General features: G+C 41.5%; 1 protein-coding gene across 1 annotated transcript in view; it reads right to left on the reverse strand.

Moving 5' to 3' along the window:
* MCM6 (minichromosome maintenance complex component 6) overlaps positions 1–19,877 on the reverse strand; it is a 37,564-nt gene extending 17,687 nt beyond the window's left edge. The window contains exons 1-10 of the mRNA XM_023193750.1: positions 19,648–19,877; positions 16,101–16,247; positions 13,722–13,832; positions 12,093–12,342; positions 9,724–9,889; positions 9,292–9,437; positions 8,162–8,312; positions 5,761–5,902; positions 2,229–2,370; positions 827–934 (exon numbers count right to left, since the gene is read on the reverse strand). Coding sequence (XP_023049518.1) covers positions 827–934; positions 2,229–2,370; positions 5,761–5,902; positions 8,162–8,312; positions 9,292–9,437; positions 9,724–9,889; positions 12,093–12,342; positions 13,722–13,832; positions 16,101–16,247; positions 19,648–19,754 — 1,470 coding nt within the window. The 5' untranslated portion in view covers positions 19,755–19,877. The remainder of the gene's footprint in view (positions 1–826; positions 935–2,228; positions 2,371–5,760; positions 5,903–8,161; positions 8,313–9,291; positions 9,438–9,723; positions 9,890–12,092; positions 12,343–13,721; positions 13,833–16,100; positions 16,248–19,647) is intronic.
* Positions 19,878–20,527: the final 650 nt, after the last annotated feature.

Consider the following 20,527-nt stretch of genomic DNA (forward strand, 5'->3'; position numbering starts at 1 on the left):
ACATCAATTCGTCAGAAATTTCTCTTATAGCCAAATATAAGAGGATGCTGTGTTCAAGGATGCTTACTACAATTTTGTTTGTAATACAAAACACTAAAAATGAACCAAATGTCACTCAACAGGAGTCTAAAGAATCAAGCTGTGGTATATACAATTGAATATGGGAAAGTAATAAAAAACCAAAGTTGATCTAATATGTTCTGGTAAAAGATTGCCAAAATAAAATTATGAAGTTAAACCAGCAGGAATGAAACTGTCAGTATTATGCTTATTTATGTACAAAATATTCCTAAAAGGGGCACAAACTCAATAATTTTTCTTCCTCCTGAAATTCCTTTTTATCCATTAGATAGTACTAAGCATCTACTGTTGCTGGGAGTTGCAGGGAAAGAGTTGTCTTTTCAATTTACAATTCTGTACTGCTTAAAATCTACTTGAATCTGTAGCTTTTAAAGTTTAGATTCTCCCTAGTATTGGTTATACTATCATACTTACTTTCATTTAAATTATCTGTTAATATAAATAATTATATACATATATAATCCATCTGTTGATCTTTGGTTATTTTTGTTATAATTGGAGCATGCTTCGTCAAAGAAAATGAAGCTTTGTTCATGGACATTTTCCTCTACTATCACAGCAATACATTTACACAGTACTCTAAACAACATTTATAGTTTGAATAAATAATTCTCAGGGCTGTATTTTCCATTTTAATGAACAGCATTACAAGTTGAAGTAATGAATTTTATCCAGGTGAACTTCTCTAGTACTACATTCATCAACAAGGCTATGGACAATGCAGTAGAACAGTAGATACACATACCTTCACTCCTGCTTTAGTGATAGATATGGTCTGCTGTTCCATAGCTTCATGAATAGCAACTTGATCCCGCACGTCCATCTTATCAAATTCATCAATACAACACACACCCTGTAACCAAACAAATCAAGCCTAAGAAGCTGTCTTTCAAGCTGGATGCATGGCTCACACCTGTAATCCCAGCACTTTGGGAGGCTGAGGCAGGAAGAATGCTTAATTAAGGCCAGGCATTTGAGGTTATGGTGAGCTATGATTGCCACTGTACTCCAAGTTGGGTGACAGAGTGACACCCTGTCTCTTAAAAAACCACAATGGCCAGGTGTGGTGGCTCACGCCTGTAATCCCAGCACTTTGGAAGGCTGAGGTGGGCGGATCATGAGGTCAGGAGTTCGAGACCAGCCTGGCCAACATGGTGAAACCCCGTCTTTACTGAAAATACAAAAATTAGTCAGGTGTGGTGGCGTACACCTGTAATCCTAACTACTCGGGAGGCTGAGGCAGGTGAATTGCTTGAACCCATGAGGCAGAGGTTGCAGTAAGCCAAGATTGCACCACTGCACTCCAGCCTGGGCGACAGAGCAAGACTTCATCTTGAAAAAACAACAACAGTCTTTCAGATGGAAAATTACAAGTAAATTCACTAAGTCTGCTACCGCAGGGACTCTTCTATTCTCCTAACTAGTAGAAGATAGGTAAGTGAAGATTCTTAACTCCCTTTTCTAAGGAAGATAATTCAACAGATCCTAAAGCTACAAAGAATCACACAATTGACTTAAAACTAAGAGCATAACTAAAAATATACACTTACTGTACTTTCACTCAACATCAAAACCTTGTGTCAACTCCAGGATTGGTTTTATACCTACAACTTGTACACATCTACTGATCTAAACTAGTCACAGCAAACACACATGCTCAGGACATGCTGATCAATTATCACAATTTTAAATTCTAGACGAAGAAAACTATGAATTATTTACTAAAGAATGCTGGGGTTTTTTGTTTTGTGTTTTTTGAGACAGTCTCGCTCTGTCGCCCAGGCTGGAGTACAGTGGCACAATCTCGGCTCATGGAAGCCTCCACCTCCCGGGCTCAGTGATCCTCCCACCTCAGCCTCTTGAGTAACTGGGACCACAGGCACCCGCCACCATGCCCAGCTAATTTTTGTATTTTTAGTAGAGAACATGGGGTTTCGCCATGTTGGCCAGGCTGGTCTCAAACTCCTGACCTCAGGTGATCCACCCACCTCGGCCTCCCAAAGTACTGGGACTATAGGTGTGAGCCACCGCACCCAGCTGAGAATGCTGTTTTTAAGGACATCTTTTTAACGGTAACTTATAGGCCTTTACTGATAGGGTAGGGGTATTCTGACTTCTCTATACTGAAGAGTGTAAAATGTTCTTACATTATCAGCCAACATCAAAGCTCCAGCCTCAATGACAAACTCATGAGATTCTTCATCTCTCACAACAGCTGCTGTTAAGCCAGCAGCACTGGACGCTTTGCCACTGGTGTAGACAGCTCTGGGGCTGAACTCCTCCACGTGCCTGTCCAAGGTTATCATACAAAGACTCATTAATATGTCACTATACAGCACCCTTCCCATGAAAACCAGCAGAAGAGTTTAAATCGCTGAAAGAACATCTGAGAGTGGCATTAAGCTTAAGCAATTCATAAAGACACATGCACAGACTAAATGGGAAGGCTCATCTCCTTCGGCTTTTCTTTTTTTTTTTGAGACAGACTCTCGCTCTGTCACCAAACGAGTGCAGTGTCACGATCTCAGCTAACTGCAACCTCCACCTCCCAGATTCAAGCGATTGTCATGCCTCAGCCTCCCAAGTAACTGGGATTACAGGCATGCGCCATCACACCTGGCTAATTTTTGTATTTTCAGAGTTAATACCTGATAAAAATATCAATTTTTTAAAAATTGAGACAGAGTCTTGCTCTGTCGCCGAGGCTGGAGTGCAGTGGTGCGATCTCAGTTCACTGCAACCTTTGCTACTTGGGTTCAAGCGATTCTTCTGCCTCAGCCTCCCAAGTTGCTGGGATTACAGGTGTGCGCCACTACGCCTGGCTAATTTTTGTATTTTTAGTAGAGATGGGGTTTCACCATGTTGGCCAGGCTGGTCTCGAACTCCTGACCTCAGGTGATCCGCCTACTTTGGCCTCCCGAAGTGCTGGGATTATAGACGTGAGCTACCACGCCTAGCCTAAAATATCAATTTTATTTATTTATTTTAAAATTGTACTTATTTATTTATTTAGACGGAGTCTTGCTCTGTCACCTAGGCTGGAGTGCAGTGGCGCAATCTTGGCTTACTTCAAGCTCCGCCTCCTGGGTTCATGTCATTCTCCTGCCTCAGCCTCCCAAGTAGCTGGGGCTACAGGCGCCCGCCACCACACCTGGCTAATTTTTTTGTATTTTTAGTAGAGATGGGGTTTCACTGTGTTAGCCAGGATGGTCTCGATCTCCTGATTTCGTGATCCACCCACTTCAGCCTCCCAAAGTGCTGGGATTACAGGCGTGAGCCACCACGCCTGGCTAAAACATCAATTTTAAAAGTCTTTAATAGTAATAAACAGCAACAACTATCAGAAGGTCTTGCAATTAAAAATAAAACAAAACTAGATATGGGGTTTATTCCAGAAATGCAAGACTGGTTTAACATCTGAAAATCAATCAATATGCTAAATTAATAAAACAACTACATGACCACCAAAACAGATGTAGAAAAAGTATTTGACAAAATCCAACACCTTTCATTATAAAAACCAAACAAACTAGGAATAGAGAAGATTTTCCTAAGTCTAATAAAGGGTTTTTTCTTTAACCTGACAAAGGGCATCTATGAAAACCCACAGATAACATCAAACTTAAAGGTGAAAGGCTGAATGTTTTGCCCCTAAGATCAGGAACAAGACACGGATGTCTGCTCTTGCCACTTCTATTCAACATTATACTGATGGCTCTAATCAAGGGCAATTAGGCAAGAAAAAAAGGCAGCCAGATTGGATACTCCAACTATCATTATACACAGATTTTATACATAAAAAATGCTACGGGCCGGGTGCAGTGGCTCAAGCCTGTAATCCCAGCACTTTGGGAGGCCGAGACGGGCGGATCACGACGTCAGGAGATTGAGACCATCCTAGCTAACCTGGTGAAACACCATCTCTACTAAAAAATACAAAAACTAGCCGGGTGAGGTAGCGGGCGCCTATAGTCCCAGCTACTCCGGGAGGCTGAGGCAGGAGAATGGCGTGAACCCGGGAGGCGGAGCTTGCAGTGAGCTGAGATCCGGCCACTGCACTCCAGCCTAGGGGACAGAGCGAGACTCCGTCTCAAAAAAAAAAAAAAAAAAAAATGCTACGGAATTCACTAAGACTGCATACCACATGATACTGTTACCAGAGGCAACACTGTAGTACATCTTTTTTTGGGGGGGGTGGGGAGAGAGAAAATGACAAGGAAAAAAAAATCCTTTTTTTTTTTTAATTTTTATTTTATTTTTTTATTTTTTTTGAGACGGAGTCTCGCTCTGTCGCCCAGGCTGGAGTGCAGTGGCCGGATCTCAGCTCACTGCAAGCTCCACCTCCCGGGTTTACGCCATTCTCCTGCCTCAGCCTCCCGAGTAGCTGGGACTACAGGCGCCCGCCACCTTGCCTGGCTCGTTTTTTTTGTATTTTTTAGTAGAGACGGGGTTTCACTGTTAGCCAGGATGGTCTCGATCTCCTGACCTTGTGATCGACCCGTCTCGGCCTCCCAAAGTGCTGGGATTACAGGCTTGAGCCACCGCGCCCGGCCAAAAATCCTTTGTAACACAGGACTACTATCTTAAAATCTAAAACTCAGTTCGTGATATGTTCAAAAGAAATATTTACTCGTAAAACTCCAACTAAAAACGTTCAATATTCTAAAATGTTACTATGTTACAAATTTCCAAAACAAATAAAGAAAAGGCAGCTTGATGTAGCACGAAGCACACACGTTTTGCAGGCAACGGCAACTGTATCTGAATTTTAATATTCATGGCTCAGTGTTACCTTTCACCTACAAGAGAGTGGGCAAATTTCTTGTAGGCTTGGAGAGGTGGTGACTCCCTGAAAAAAAGGGAATAATACATATGCCTGTCTGGGTGCTGCTAGAGTAAGACATAACACATACACAGCACTGAGAACATGGCAGGTGCTCAGAAACTGGTTGCTTTTATTTTGGGCCTAAGTTTCTTAAAAGTTTGAAAGTAACCAAGTATTTATTACAGCTTCTAAAAATAGTCAAAAATAGTGTTCACACTGACAAAGTTAACATAAAATATCTCATAGCATTCCCTTTGGAAAGTACATCCTATTTTAAAACCTAACAAATGTTTGTATTCTTAAGTTTCAACAATCCTGTATCTAGCAATATACCCAGAGGAAACAAACAAAAAATATATTTAACATTATGATGTTCACTGCATCTATATCAATAATTATTATAATAAACTATCCTGTTAAATTTAACAGGGCTAAGGAAATGATTTTGTAAGTTATAGTATACCAACAGAAGAAGACATCTGTGAAAATGAGAAACTCATGAGATTTTTCCATGCGAAAAGAAACATGGAAAAAATGTTTAGGGAAAATTAAAATTACAATTATGTATAATATGATTTATAATAATGAAAATACATAATTCACATATTCAAACACTTTTGTACAAATATATTATACAAAGACTAAAGAGTTCAATGTGAGATTGGTATTACAGGCAATTTTTCCCTATTCTAAAAAATTGTAAAATGTTGCCATATCTTTATGAGAATTATATATTTAACATAGTCATAATTTACACTCCTAGTAAGGCCATGGGGACTGTATTCTTGGTAGCACAGCCAGCCTGGGAACTATGTACACTTTTTCCTGCTATACTATATCAGGCAAATGCTTACTTGAGAAATTGGCTCTTAGCTGTACTTGGGTCACCAACAATGCAAACATTTATGTCCCCTCGAAGAGAGGTCCCTTCTCCTGTTGTCTTTGGAACGCCACCAAAGAGCATCAGCAGGACACCCCGTTTTACTTCATCATTGCCTGAAATGAAAAGCTATAGATGAAAAACTAATTTTTCAACATGAAGTTAAACACTTTCAGAGGAAACAGTAAAGGCATGTTTACCAACCAAAAGGTAGAGTCAGCTAAAGCAAAGCATAAAACTGGAGTAATAATACCTGGCTTCTGATCTTGGTTCTTGCTCTGTGGACTTAGTCACCTAAACCACTGTTCCAATGTTTTCTCCTACACCACAGATGTCACTGTGCCAGTGCTCACTATCCTAAAAGCCAGAGCCTTTACTTGTCCATGAGTCCTACCTCCTACACAAAACCTTACCCAATGCCTTAGCCTTCAACGATCTCTCCTGATAAATGAACTATGTCCACTACAGCCTACCACATTTGCTAGTCCTTTTTAATGCCAGTTCTTATAGTTCTGTCAAGAATTTGAGGAAATGGTTCATAACACTTTTCTATCACCTACAGTGACCAGTACTGAATTCATGTGGATTAAATAAGATGCTGAATGCAATTTACAGCTGCTTAGTTTATAAACCCAGTAAGAAGGAAAAACAATTTTCTTAAAAAAGAACACTGTGATATTAAAATTTTTTCTGTGGAATTATCTACTCTGTGAACTCCATCGACAAAGTGCTATGCAAATTTACACAAGGCATTCCTTAAAGGAGAAAATTAGGCTGGGTGTGGTGGCTTACGCCTGTAATTCAAGCACTTTGGAAGGCCAAGGCGGGAGGATTGTTTGAGCCCAGAGGTTTGAGACCAGCCCAGGCAACATGGTGAAATCCCATCTCTCAAAAAAAATTTTTTTTAATTAGCTGGGCACGGTGGCAGGCACCTGTAGTCCCAGCTAATTTGGGGGCTATGGTGGAGAATTGTTTAAGCCCAGGAGGTTGAGGCTGCAGTAGGCTGTGTTCGCTGTCACTGCACTCCAGCCTGGGCGACAGTGAGACCCTACAAAACAAAACAAAACAAAACAAAAGAGGTAGAAAACAAAAAACCCATTCCACAAACAAAACTTCTTTGACTTATATTTAGATAGAAAAAAAGGGCCGGATGCAGTGGCTCATGCCTGTAATCCCAGCACTTTGGGAGGCCAAGGTGGATGGATCACTTGAGGTCAGGAGGGAGTTCGAGACCAGCCTGGCCAACATGGCGAAACCCCACCTCTACTAAAAATACAAAAATTAGCCGGGCGTTGTGGGGCATGCCTACAATCCCAGCTACTCATGAGGCTGCGGCAGGAGAATCGCTTGAACCCGGGAGGCAGAGGTTGCAGTGAGCCGAGATCACACCACTACACTCCAGCCTGGGTGACAAAGCGAGACTCTGTCTCAAAAAAAAAAAAAAAAAAAAAAAAACCCCAAAAAAACCACAAATAAATAAAATTTTAAAAAGATTAAAAAAGGGTTAATGAGTTCCTACCACAATCCCAATTGAGTATAGAAGACAAGGATGGAAGGGTTCAGAGATAAAGCACCAGGCCCAAAATGTTAGTTATAGCTTTCAAAACACAGCTAGCAACCAAGAGTCAGGAAAATGTGAAACTGCCAAAGGTAGAGATAGAACAAGTAACCAATCATTAACACTCCATCTTGGTAAATAAAAAGACAAACAAGAGCCAAGTGTGGTGACCTACACCTGTAATCCCAGCTACCGGGGAGGCTGGAGGTAGGAAGACTGCTTTAGCCCAGGAGGGAGTGCTTCAGCCTAGACAACATAGCAAAACTCTGTCTAACACACACACACACACACACGCGTGTGCGCATACACACAACAACAAGGCCAGGAGACTAGTCTAGCATATTGAAACTTTAAGTGCATTTCTGTCATAAGGCCAGGAAATAAGATGACGAAATAACTTTTTTTCCTTAAAAAAAAAAAAAAAAAAGTGATAAAAATACATAATAAAACCTATCATTTTAATCATTTTTCAATCTATAGTTCAGTGGCACTAAGTAGATTATGTTGTATGACTGTCACCACTATCCCTTTCCAGAACTTTGTCATCATCCCAAATAGCAACTTTATCCATTAAATAACTCATTTCTCCCATTCACCAAGTCACTGATAATCTCTATCCTACCTTGTCTCTATGAATTTGCACATTACACGTACCTCATATAAGTGAAATCATGTACCTGTCCTTTTGTAAATGACCTCTTTTAGACCCACTAAAAACTTTCATGGTCTGATTTATGTGCTTTAAGAAATCACTTGCGGCTGTTTATAATCATTATTTTGATTTCAAGTTTATGGTATAAATGGATGGAATTCTTACCATGTATAGTAGGGAACAGGCTGGTACAAAGATTGTGGTATAGATTTTTATCTTGACTCATCTCAAACACTTTCTCCCATTCTTTCACAGTCATTTGGTTCTTAATGCTCTCAGCTGTCTGTTCTTCATCTCTGAGCTCTTTCCCCCCAAACTAAGGGTAGAAAACAAAGGAAGAATTATTAGTATAGAAGCAGTCAAAAGAGCATAAAGGAGAAGAAACTTCATTGCGTGGGAAGTCAACCTCACAATTTATTGACTGTAGAGGTTTTTTAAAAAAACAAAAACAAAAAAAAAACAAAAAAACAACTCCCCAAACTAGTAAGCCCTCAGTTAACAAAGACACTTAAGGGTGTGTCATTTGTCCAGTGAGTTAAATAGAAAAAAAGCTACGTGAATGCTCAAGAGATAAGCCATAGCAGCATGTTAATCACTGATATAAAGATGCAAATAAAGTAAGAGATTATGTTCACTCCCTTTTTCCAATACCGAACTATTTTCCAAACTCCCATTTATGACACAGAATCAAGTTAACTGAACAATACTGCCAGGGGTTCATCATTCTCAGAAATTTACTTCCCAGATTACTACATCTTTTTATTTATATCTCCTCCACAAGCGTAATAGAGGAACTGTGAAACTTAAAACAAAAAACAGCATGGATAATTTGTACCACTGTTCTTAAAAGCATTGAGCTCTTATGTAAGACATCAAATAAGACTTGTTTTTTTCAAGATCAGAAAGACATATGTCCAAAGATTTGGTTTTAAAACTAATCAAATCTTAACCCCATCCCCTGCTTTTAACATTGATGAGATAACCCAGATGTTTCAGAATCCTATCACTTTGTGGCAGGCTCAGGGTAGGTATTTCTTAAGCTGTCACTCTACTAAGACTCACTGTTGGCCTGCCTGGCCAACAAATCAAGACCTCATCTCTAAAACAAAGTTTTTAATTAGCTGGGTGCGGTGATTCATACCTATAATCCCAGCTACTCAGGAGGTTGAGATGATAGGATCACTTGAGCCCAGGAAGTGGAGGCTACAGTGAGCCATGACTTTGCCACTGCACTCCAGCCTGGGTGACAGAGAGAGACTGTTTCAAAAACAAACAAAAACCCCAAAACGACTCACCCTTGGGTTGGTTGGTGCAACACAGCAGGCAAGAAAGACCAGCCTGTAAGAAAGGTCCCTAACACCAAGGGCCCGGAGTCCTCGAATGCCTTCTGTCTCATATCCATCAACACCACTGACACGGGAATTAGTTTCTGCACGTGCTCCTGAAACAGAACGACAGGCTGTTTCACAACTTAAATACTAAAGGTGCTGAATAGCTTTAAAATTGCTCAAATAAATGAAAGCTATAAATCCAAAGACTTCACTTAAGCCTTGAATACTTTCAGAATAGCACCATTTGTGGCAAAACCAGTTTCTTTTTATTCTCATCAGTTTCTTGCTCAGCTTCTGATTGGTAGCCAAAAAGAAGACAATGAAGATGTGGGAAGTTAGATATTCTGCAGTTTAGGTTACTGAGAATTTGTTAAATTTGAGCCACAGATTACTGACCTGGTGTGCTAAGCTTGGAGACGTCAGGCACAACAATCAGTGTCCCTGTAAAGTCACACTTGTCACCAGCTTGAGCTGATTCCACAGCTTCAGCCCTCAAAATAACTTCTAAACTGCGGGGGATACTCCCTCGAGGAAGCTCAGCTTGGGTCTCTTGAATACGAACCTGTAATAAAGACAAACAGCCAAGAATGAGAAGCGATCCCTTTCAGATGCCATACAATCTAAATTAAATACCACAAATACTGACATACTCTAAACTATCTGACCCATTAGCAGACCTTTCACATGCATCAACATTCATCCTAAAAGTTATCTACTCTAAAACTCCTTTTAGTCAAATAGTTCAATTTGGCAAAAGATTACATCTATTTAAAAACTTCATGCTGATTCAAGCAGCAGAGGAAAAAAAAAATTTCACTTTTACTCTCATTTAAAAAATTTTTTTTCTCTTTGTTCAAAATGACTCTAAATATGTTATAGGTTCCATCTTCTCCTAAGCTTTAAGATAATTTTACAGAAAATTTCAAATACACCTTTTATACCCTCCACTTCAACACAACTGCTAACATTTACAGATACATGTTTTTTCTTTTTTACTATATATTTGAACAAAGTTGTAAACATCAAGAAATTTCACACCTATTTTAGCATTCATCTCTAATAAAGACAATCCTGTTACAATACCATTAACACAACCAAGATAATTAAACAATATTTAATTTCATAAAATTACACATCTTCTATCATCTAGTCTGTCTTGAAATGTCCTGATTGTCAAGTGTCCTTTATAGAGTTGTGTTCTCCCCCGAAACTAAGACCCAATCTGACTCATACTTTATAAGATAAGGCATCTCCTACCCAAAGCTGTTGGCAGAATATGTGCATCTTATAAGCTACCAGGTTAATGTAAGAAAGCTAAATAAGAATGATTATCAGGCCGGGCACGGTGGCTCAAGCCTGTAATCCCAGCACTTTGGGAGGCCGGGACAGGCGGATCCTGAGGTCAGGAGATCGAGACCATCCTGGCTAATATGGTGAAACCCCGTCTTTACTAAAAATACAAAAAACTAGCCGGGTGCGATGGCAGGCGCCTGTAGTCCCAGCTATTGGGGAGGCTGAGGCAGGAGAATGGCGTAAACCCGGGCGGCGGAGCTTGCAGTGAGCTGAGATCCGGCCACTGCACTCCAGCCCGGGCGACAGAGCGAGACTCCGTCTCAAAAAAAAAAAAAAGAATGATTATCAGAACAATATAAAAATATTAAATTCATCTGATAATAATTATTCCATACTTGAGCTGTTTCACCTTTTCTTTCCTTTTCGTATGTCTCTAAAAATTAAGACCTGCTGAAGTTTGAAAGTCCCCTTCATTCTTACTACTGCCATCCATCACCTCTTGCCCAGGTAACTGAAATTGCCTATTAACCCTCTGTTAAACCCATCACGGACTTATTCAGTTTCCTTTAAAAAAAAAAAAAAAAAACACACAGGCCGGGCACGGTGGCTCACGCCTGTAATCCCAGCACTTTGGGAGGCCGAGGCGGGCAGATCACGAAGTCAGGAGATCGAGACCATCCTGGGTTAACATGATGAAACCCTGTCTCTACTAAAAATATAAAAAAATCAGCCGGGTGTGGTGGCGGGCGTCTGTAGTACCAACTACTCGGGAGGCTGAGGCAGGAGAATGGCCTGAACCTGGGAGGCAGAGCTTGCAGTGAGTGGAGGTCACGCCACTACACTCCAGCCTGGGTGACAGAATGCGACTTTGTCTCAAAAAAAAAAAAAAAACCACAAAAAACAAAACAAACAAACGAATAAACAAAAACACACACACATAAACTACCTTCCCAGTATATTCCCACTGCTTATTAAGATAGGCTCAAACTTCTCAGCCTAAGATTTAGGGATCCAAGTAACTCCAGGTCTCACATCACATCATTTCAGATGATCTCCAACTTGGCTCCTTTACTTCAATCATGATGATCCTCATTGCTTCCAAGCTAGCCTGTCCTGTTCATGCTTTCCTTTCTATGCACCAAATGGAAACCTTACACTAATAAGTTGCTATTTCTTCAAAGTTTTCTTAACTCCAGTTTATAATAACCACCACCACCTAGTTATCATTTATTCTTTGACAAATACATCTTGTCAGTCTTAAGGAACTTCCAAGTTATTAAAAGTTAAAACAGATATATATACTAACAATTACAATTTACATGAACAGTTTTGGGCTTAAATTTGTAGTCATTTTGATGATGCTTAACTTATATAAAAATTGAATTGAACATGATCTAAATAGAAGTTATTGCAAGGGTCTAGAAGTGAATTATTATCATTGACAGACTCTGATCTACACAGATGTTTAATACCTTTTGAAAATCAACAAATCTTGATTTATTTGTATCCAGTAAGAATCTCCTCCTGTTGGCACAAACTGGATTTCGGCAGATGTTTGGTTGTGTGTATTTGAACTGCTGTTCTACATCCCTGATCACTGTCTGACAGTCCAAGCACAGAAAAGTTCCGCTCACAAGCTCTGGGTGAACTGGGTGAGTGCGCACCACCTGCCCACTGATGCGAGTGAGCAAACCAATCCTGGATGAGGTGAGCTCTCGAATCCTGTTTAAAGACAAATGTCCCATTGGTAAACATTCATCTCCTAAATAAGAATCTTTCCATTTTAGTGAGAGGGCATTCAAAGATAATATATGTTTAAAAACAAAATTCAAGAGACAAGGTATTCTTCGGACTCTCCTATAAGAATAACTTAGTCAATGTGCCCATTCCTAAATTATATGATGTATATGCATCCAGAACAATATATATAAATGAATATAAACTAAAGAATGCCAAAAAAAAGAAAATTAAAATTATAAAACAGAACGGGCCGGGGGCGGTGGCTCACACCTGTAATCCCAGCACTTTGGTAGATTGAGGTGGGCTCATGAGGTCAAGAGATCGAGACCATCCTGGCCAACATGGTGAAACCCCGTCTCTACTAAAAATACAAAAACTAGCTGGGCACGGTGGCGAGCACCTGTAATCCCAGCTACTTGGAGGGGCTGAGGCACGAGAACTGCTTGAACCCAGGAAGTGGAAGTTGTAGTGAGCCAAGATCGCGCCACTGCAGTCCGGCCCAGGTGACAGAGCAAGACTGTGTCTCGGGGGAGAAAAAGAAAAAAAAAACAAAAACCCAGAATGATCCTGTTTTTGTTTTATATGCAAATACTTTTTTGCTTACTTGCAATTTCTTAAAAAAGCATGTTACATAATAATCCTATGAGAAAAAATTTTGTACTCAAAGTTCAGAAACACTTCCTTTACAAACCCATTTTATGTGAAATAACAGTAATTTTATAAAGTAATTTCAGTAGTTTAACTGTCCAAAATATCACTTCAATTTTATTCAGTAAATTTATTATTAAAATAACTGCCAAAGGGGTGTTTGAAAATTATGTATTCAAACTGACAAAAATTTCCAGAGATTCAGGAATTTCTAGAATTTCATATTTTCTCCCTTGATCAATTTTCTCCCAAATTTCCCTAAAAGGCGCCCTAAAATGTGGTAATCCTAAGACTTTGCTTCACTTCATTTACATCTCAGCCCATCTCCATAGGAAAATACATCACTCCAAAACTAAACTTTCTGGATAACTGGGTATAACTCCTACAAAAGTCAACCTTCTACAAAATCTGAATGCAAACCACTATTTTTTCCTCCTGGTATTTTACAGCATCATTGTTATAAGTACTCGTTTTATAATTATTGTGATTACCAATTTTTACAGCAACAAACCTACTTTTTGCATGATTTAGGTAGAAAACCTAAGCCAAAAGACATCACAGATAAGGAAACTGAGGCTCGGGGAGGTAAAAGTGATTTGTATGTTAAATAGTGAGCTAATAACAGATCAAGGCAACCTCTCAAGTTTTCTGAGAGCTAAGTGGTACCTGTACCATTTGGTGAATTCATTTTTTTCCAGAGAAGGGTTTCTTACTTGTGTCTGGTAGGCAGGTCTTGGAATGCAACATAAAAATCCTTGGCAAGAGGGATCTCTTTACGGTCTTTGACGAATGTTTTCAAGGCCCGACACAGGTAAGGGTAAACTCTGAAAAACAAAAAAGTCAACTGATACCTTAGAGGTTTACCAAGTCCTCCTTCCCTTTACATATCTACCAACAGTCGAGATTAAGGAATTTCATCGGTTTACAACTAAGCCTTAGAACTTAACTGTGCATGACACTTATATTATCTAGTCTTGGGTTTAGGACCCTCTTTCAATTCTCTCCTATCCCACCGAAACACTAAATATAAAATGTCACACCATACCTGAGTATCTTTAAATAATCATATAGCACCCACACTGTTAGCCATTCCTCTGTCCAACATGACTAGCTGAACAATCATCTTGTCAATATGCTCACAACTGTGAATTTTCTGTGGGCTGTTTATGACTTAGTAAATCAGGTGTCAAGTCTGTCTATTTATTTGGTTTCATTCTGAGACAGGGTCTCACTCTGTCACCCAGACGGAAGTGCAGTGGCACGATCACAGCTCACTGCAGCCTTAAGTCTCCCTAGGCTCAGGTGGTCCTCTCATCTCGGCCTGCTGAGTAGCTGGCACTACAGGCATGCACCACCATGCCAGCTAATTTTTGTGGGTTTTTTTTCGTAGAAATGGGATTTCACCATGTTGTCCAGGCTGGTCACAAACTCCTGGGCTCAAGTGATCTGTCCACCTCAGCCTCCCAAAGTGTTGGGATTACAGGTGTGAGCCACCATGTCTGGCTGGTTTGGTAAGAAATGGATGAGGACAGGAGAAATATTTGTGTACTAATGTGAGAACAAATTGGCAAAAATGCTCCATTTGGTGAGAGTGAAGTATGCATGTCCTTTTTATATAAGTTTCTAATAGCTACTACAGCTTACTTTGTTTAAAAAGTGGAGTCTGAAAGTCCTCTAAAAAAGGTGCTACTCTCAGGAAAGAGAACTGCCTGGCTTGTGAATGAGGCTTGGCACAGCTGCTTCACCAGGCTTGATTTTCTACCTCTCCCTCATTTGTCAGTGCTATAAGTTCTGCTGCATGCTTTCACAATAAACCCTGTTGCTCACTCACCCCTCCAATTAATCTTGATCGTCAGCTATGACTAGAAACACAGACAAATCCTCCATCTCACAATCTACCAAGAAATGAACAAGACTGTACCTCCTTATCCCTGAGTTTTCATTTATCTTCCACAACTGTCCACAATTTATTTTAACCTGATTCTATTTCTGATTGTCACATTCATTTAATCCTAATACAAAGTCTTGTGTGCAAAGATGTTTCTTGCTGTGTATAACAACTCAAAATACAATAAAAGCCTTATATTAAATATAATGTCTAACCATAGTATTTCTACCAAAAAATCACAATTGGAGCTATTAGTATGATTTTAAGAAATTTGAGTAGTTTCATACACAGTACACACAGAAAGACATCAAAATGTGACAGAAGATCCTTACGAAACTCTGCACTTGTAGACTTAGAAGGCTCCTGGAACTCTTGTAGCACACCTGCTAATGACGGTGGTAGATTACAAGTGTATAAGCAATTTAATTATCCTTACTTTTCTCTATTTTCTACATTATCTACAATATATACCTACTACTTTTATAAGCAGAAACAAAATTAAACTTCAAGGGAACAAGAAGTACAACAACATCAATGCTGTAAAGATATCCCCAGTACAAGAACAGGACCCACACAAACACCTATTCCTATGGGGAAAAAGGATCAGTGAAATGACACAAAAGTAAGTAAGTACAGTTTTCCTCTTGGGAAAACTATAGAGAAAGCAAAGATTTTCAACATTTGTATTTGAAAAAAAAGTTCAGCTCTGGCCGGGCGTGGTGGCTCATGCCTGTAATCCCAGCACTTCGGGAGGCCGAGGCAGGTGGATCACCTGAGGTCAGGAGTTTGAGACCAGCCTGACCAACATGGTGACACCCCATCTCTACTAAAAAATGTAAAAAATTAGCCGGGCGTGATGGCGGGCGCCTATAATCCCAGCTACTAGGGAGGCTGAGGCAGAAGAATTGCTAGAACCCGGGAAGCAGAGGTTGCGGTGAGCAAGATCACGCCACTGCACTCCAGCCTGGGCGTGACAGAACAAGACTCCATCTCAAAAAAAAAAAAGTTCGGCTCTACAAAGGCCTACACGACGTTCAGAGCAGTACTAAAATGACCACTGGCAGTATCAAAGCGCCTCTTCTCAGAGGGAAATAACTGTGAAAGCTGCCCTTCTGCTACACAAGTGAACACTTACAGTCCAGGAAGAGCTGGCTTCCCAGATTTCAACCCCTATTCAAAGTAAAGAAGATTAATATGTCCATACCTATAGAACTCCTCTTGAATGGTGGTAGAAAGTTGCTGGTTAAATTGTTCCAGGTCCACAAAACTCACAACCAATGTGTTTCTCTCAGGACGAATCAGTTCCTCTGCTAATTGCAAGTATTTAACTTCTCCATCGCTGCTCTGAAACCTGCAGGTACATGCAAGTCAACTAGATTAAGGACACAGGCAGTACAAAGAACCTGAATGATTGATAATTCAGAACACTGGTTAAAGTCCAACAACTAGGCTCAGATGGGCCCATGTTTGGCAGTTCTATAACTTGGGGCAAGTTACTTGTCCCTTCTGATATGGTTTGGCCGTGTCCCCACCCAAATCTCATCTTGAATTCCACATGTTGTGGGAGGGACCTGGTGGGAGGTAATTGAATCATGGGGACAAGTCTTTCCCCTGCTGTTCCGATAGTAAGTATCATGAGATCTGATGGTTTTAAAAAGAGGAGTTCCTCTGCACAAGCTCTCTTTGCCTGATGCCATCCACTTAAGACATGTATGACTTGCTCCTCCTTGCCTTCCACCGTGACTGTGAGGCTTAACTGCTAACAACAACAACAACAAAACAACTACTAACTCTTATTATTGTCATGTATAATTAAGATTGGAAAATGTTAAATCAATAAATTCAGTCGAGAACCCAATGATTCCATTTCTGTAGGGAATTTGCAAGCTGACAGATTAGTTAGGGATTTAAGAAGCAGAATAGAAATAAGAATACACAGAAATGAGGTGTTTCACTGTCCAAGACTTCAGGAAAATTGAAACATGCACACTAAATAAAGTTGTTGGTATTTTTGCTTCTAAAGCCCAAGCAGGATATCATACAAATTTATTTTCTGTTCTTTTAAACATAATATGCAGATTTGCTTTAAGAAAAAATCAATTTCTCCTCCAAATACAGCATGTTCTGACTACTTAAAATATCTGTTAAACAACTATGTGCAAAGCCCTATGACAGAGGCATCTGAGGCTGAAAATGGCAGTGTTGTTCCTGCCCTAGGGTTAACTAACACTTTGTCTGTGTCTAGGGAGTTAGATATGTAAACAATGAAGACAGACATGAAATATGTTCCTGTTAATGAGAACAAGAAATATGCTAGGGTAATAGAAACTAATTCTGCCTAACAGAACATCTACAAGAGTCACACATATAAAAGGTGGTACTGGAATTCAGCTTCTGAAAGAGTTAAAAATTTCAAATAAAAACAGGTGGTGAAGTGACTGACTACAGATGTTTGCAAGTATATGATTAAATCAGAGAAGGTAGGGGAGAAGTGTGGATGATGACTGGGGTGATTTTGGAAGACAAACAGGAAAGAGGAGTAGTGAAGAATTTGAACTTTATTCCACAAGCAATGGTGAATTAAAGTTTATTTTGTGACAGGGAGTTGGCACTTCTTTAAACAAAGTACAGAGATTATTTGTCTCATCATTATCATCTAGCTGCAAAGTCAAGGCACATAGATTATTTGTTGCAATGGAACATTTATTGAAGAACCTTTGTAATGTGATGTGGTGGGTAGGTGGGGTTGAGGATGGAATCTGAATTCCACACTAAGTGGCTGAGAGGTAAACGTGTTATACTGCTGGAGATAATGAAAAACAAATAATGAAAAACAAATGGCACCCTGGGAGCCTAAGGAAGAAAGGATTAGTGGCTCTCAAAAAGGTATACAAGGTATCACAAAGGTGTGAGTTTTTAGCTGGGCTTTGAAGGAGGAACTATCAGGCAGACAATAACATTGCCATAGGTAGCATAATGGAAATTAAATTATGGTTTTAAGTATACCAAAATTTCATAAGATGGCAACATTATTCACAATAGCCAAAAGGTGGAATGAACCTGCGTCCACTGAATGGATAAGCAAAATGCAGTACATATGCAGGTTGAGCAGCCCTCATCTGAAAATCTAAAATATGAAATGGCTCAAAATCTGAAACTTCTTGAGTGCTGACACGATTTTCACTGGAGCATTTCAAATTAGGGATGCAACTGGTTAAGTATAACGTAAACACTCCAAATCTGAAAAAAAAAAAAAAATCCAAGATCCCAAACTCTTCTGGTCCCAAGCATTTCAGAAAAGGGATACTCAATCTGTACAGACAATGTTATTTAGCCTTAAAAAGCAAAGAAATTCTGACATATGGTACCTCGCAGAGGAATCTTGTAGACATTATGCTACACAAGCCAAACACAAAAGGACAAATACTATTATGATTCCACTTATATGAGGTACCTAGAGTGGTCAAACTCATAATGAAAGGAAGCAGAGTGGTGGGTGACGGTGGTTGAGAGAGAGGGTAACGGAGGAGAGTTCGTGTTTAATGGGCACAGAGTGTCAGTTTGGAAGACGAAAGAAGTTTGGAGCCCGGTGCGGTGGCTCACGCCTGTAATCCCAGCACTTTGGGAGGCCCAGTCAGGTGGATCGCCTGATCAACAAGGAGAAACCCTATCTCTACTAAAATACAAAATGAGCCGGGCGTGGTGGCCGCAGGCCTGTAATCCCAGCTACTCCTGAGGCTGAGGCAGGAGAATCGCTTGAATCCGGGAGGCGGAGGATGCGGTGAGCTGAGATGGTGACACTGCACTCCAGCCTGGGCAACAAGGGCTAATAATTCCGTCTCAAAAAAAAAAAAAAAAAAGAGTTTGGAGATGGAGGGTGGTGACTGCTGCATAACGAGGTGAACGCACTTAATGTCATTGGACTGTACACTTAAAATGGCTAAAATTGTCAACTTTGTTATGTATATTTTACTACAATAAAAATAACTTCATAAGCTTTTTTCACAAGCCATTCCAAAGTGTTGACCCTTCATCCTGGAGGCCGTGGTGTATCTACTCTAGGAAAAATAACCGGTGGGTAGGTAAGGCAAGCCAGGGAGGAGGCGGGGTTATGAGGCCAGGAGCCCAGAGGCACAGAAAAATAGTAGTAGTCGAGAAAGGAAAGGAAGGCCAGAGGGAAAGGGGAGCAAGGGACCCAGAAGGGAAATGGTGAGTTACTCTACAGGGCACGGCTCCCCACCCCAGCAGCTTTCAAACCACAGTTCACGCAGAAACTTTCATCAGCACAGGAGGCGAGGGTGGCCCGGGCCCTGCCCACCCCCAGCACCAGGCTACCGGCTGTGTGGCCCAGCAGGGCTCCGCCGGGATTCAATGGCACTTCGGCCTCCCACTCGACCCGGCCGCACCCAGTGGCCCAGTTTCTATACTCAGCGAGCCTAGGTTTCCGCGCCGGTCACCGGGGACTGTGCAAATACCAGGCTCGCGGGGTGGTGAGCATCAAGTGACAGAAGCAAAGCACTGGGCACGAGCGTCTTAGGGCTCGAAATGGGTTTTAGTCCAGAAAAATCCAGCCTGTTCTAGGCTCCTCGCGGCCGCCGGGCTCGGAGCCTAAAGTTGGGGGGCGGGCGGGGCAACACTTCCCGGACGCGCGACCCCCAGGTTCCGGAACACCCGCCGGCCACACCGCACCTCCTGGCCCAGACACCGCGGGCTCCGGAGGCGGGCGAGGCCCCGGGCGCTCGTCGACTTACTCCTCCAAGAAGTCCAGGAACAGTTTCTGGCATTTCTCGGCCACCTCATCGCGGACCTCCAGGTGCTGGCTGCCGGCGCCCGGCTCCGCTGCCGCCGCGAGGTCCATATTTGCCCAGCGCCGAGGATTCGCCTACGCCACGCTCGACCGCCACAAGTCGCCTCTTTCCAGACGCTGCAGCTTTGCGCGCGCCGCCGCCGCTTCCGCCCCGCCCCCTCTTCCGACCGGCACGGCCGGAACCAGTCGTGACACAGGAGCCGGAGGTTTCGCGCCAAACCTGACCAATGAACGGCGCTTCTCCAAGAGCCCCCGCCCACGGAAAGGGATTTCGCGCCAAATGCAAAGCCCCTCTGGAGAAAGCCCATCTGCCTTTGCGTCTGCGCGGTGTAGCCGTGGCCGCGAGTATTTTTGGCTACTGGAACAAGTTCGAATCTGAGGGTTTTGTCCGAGTGGTTTTTCAAATGTTCTTTAAATCATTCCACTGATATTAATTGAACGATCGGAGTAAGACTCTATGGAAGAGGAAAAAGGGGAAGATTCACATCTCCCGCTTCTACTGTCTAGTTGGAGGAAATAATGGAAACCACAGTATAAAACCCTGTAAAAGAGTCAAAGAGATGTCCAAACCTTGCCTGGGTAAGGTGGCACAATTATTGTGGTGGTGCTGACCGAGGAAAATCAGCGAAATATTTGACAGTGGCCAGGCGCGGTGGCTCACGCCTGTAATCCCAGCAGTTTGGGAGGCCGAGGCGGGTGGATCACCTGAGGTCAGGAGTTCGAGACCAGCCTGGCCAACTTGAAGAAACCCCGTCTCTCCTGAAAATACAAAAATTAGCCGGGCGTGGTGGTGCACGCCTGTAATCCCAGCTACTCGGGTGGCC

This window comes from Piliocolobus tephrosceles, chromosome 11 (genome assembly GCF_002776525.5).
Source record: "Piliocolobus tephrosceles isolate RC106 chromosome 11, ASM277652v3, whole genome shotgun sequence".
Taxonomy (NCBI): Eukaryota; Metazoa; Chordata; class Mammalia; order Primates; family Cercopithecidae; genus Piliocolobus; species Piliocolobus tephrosceles.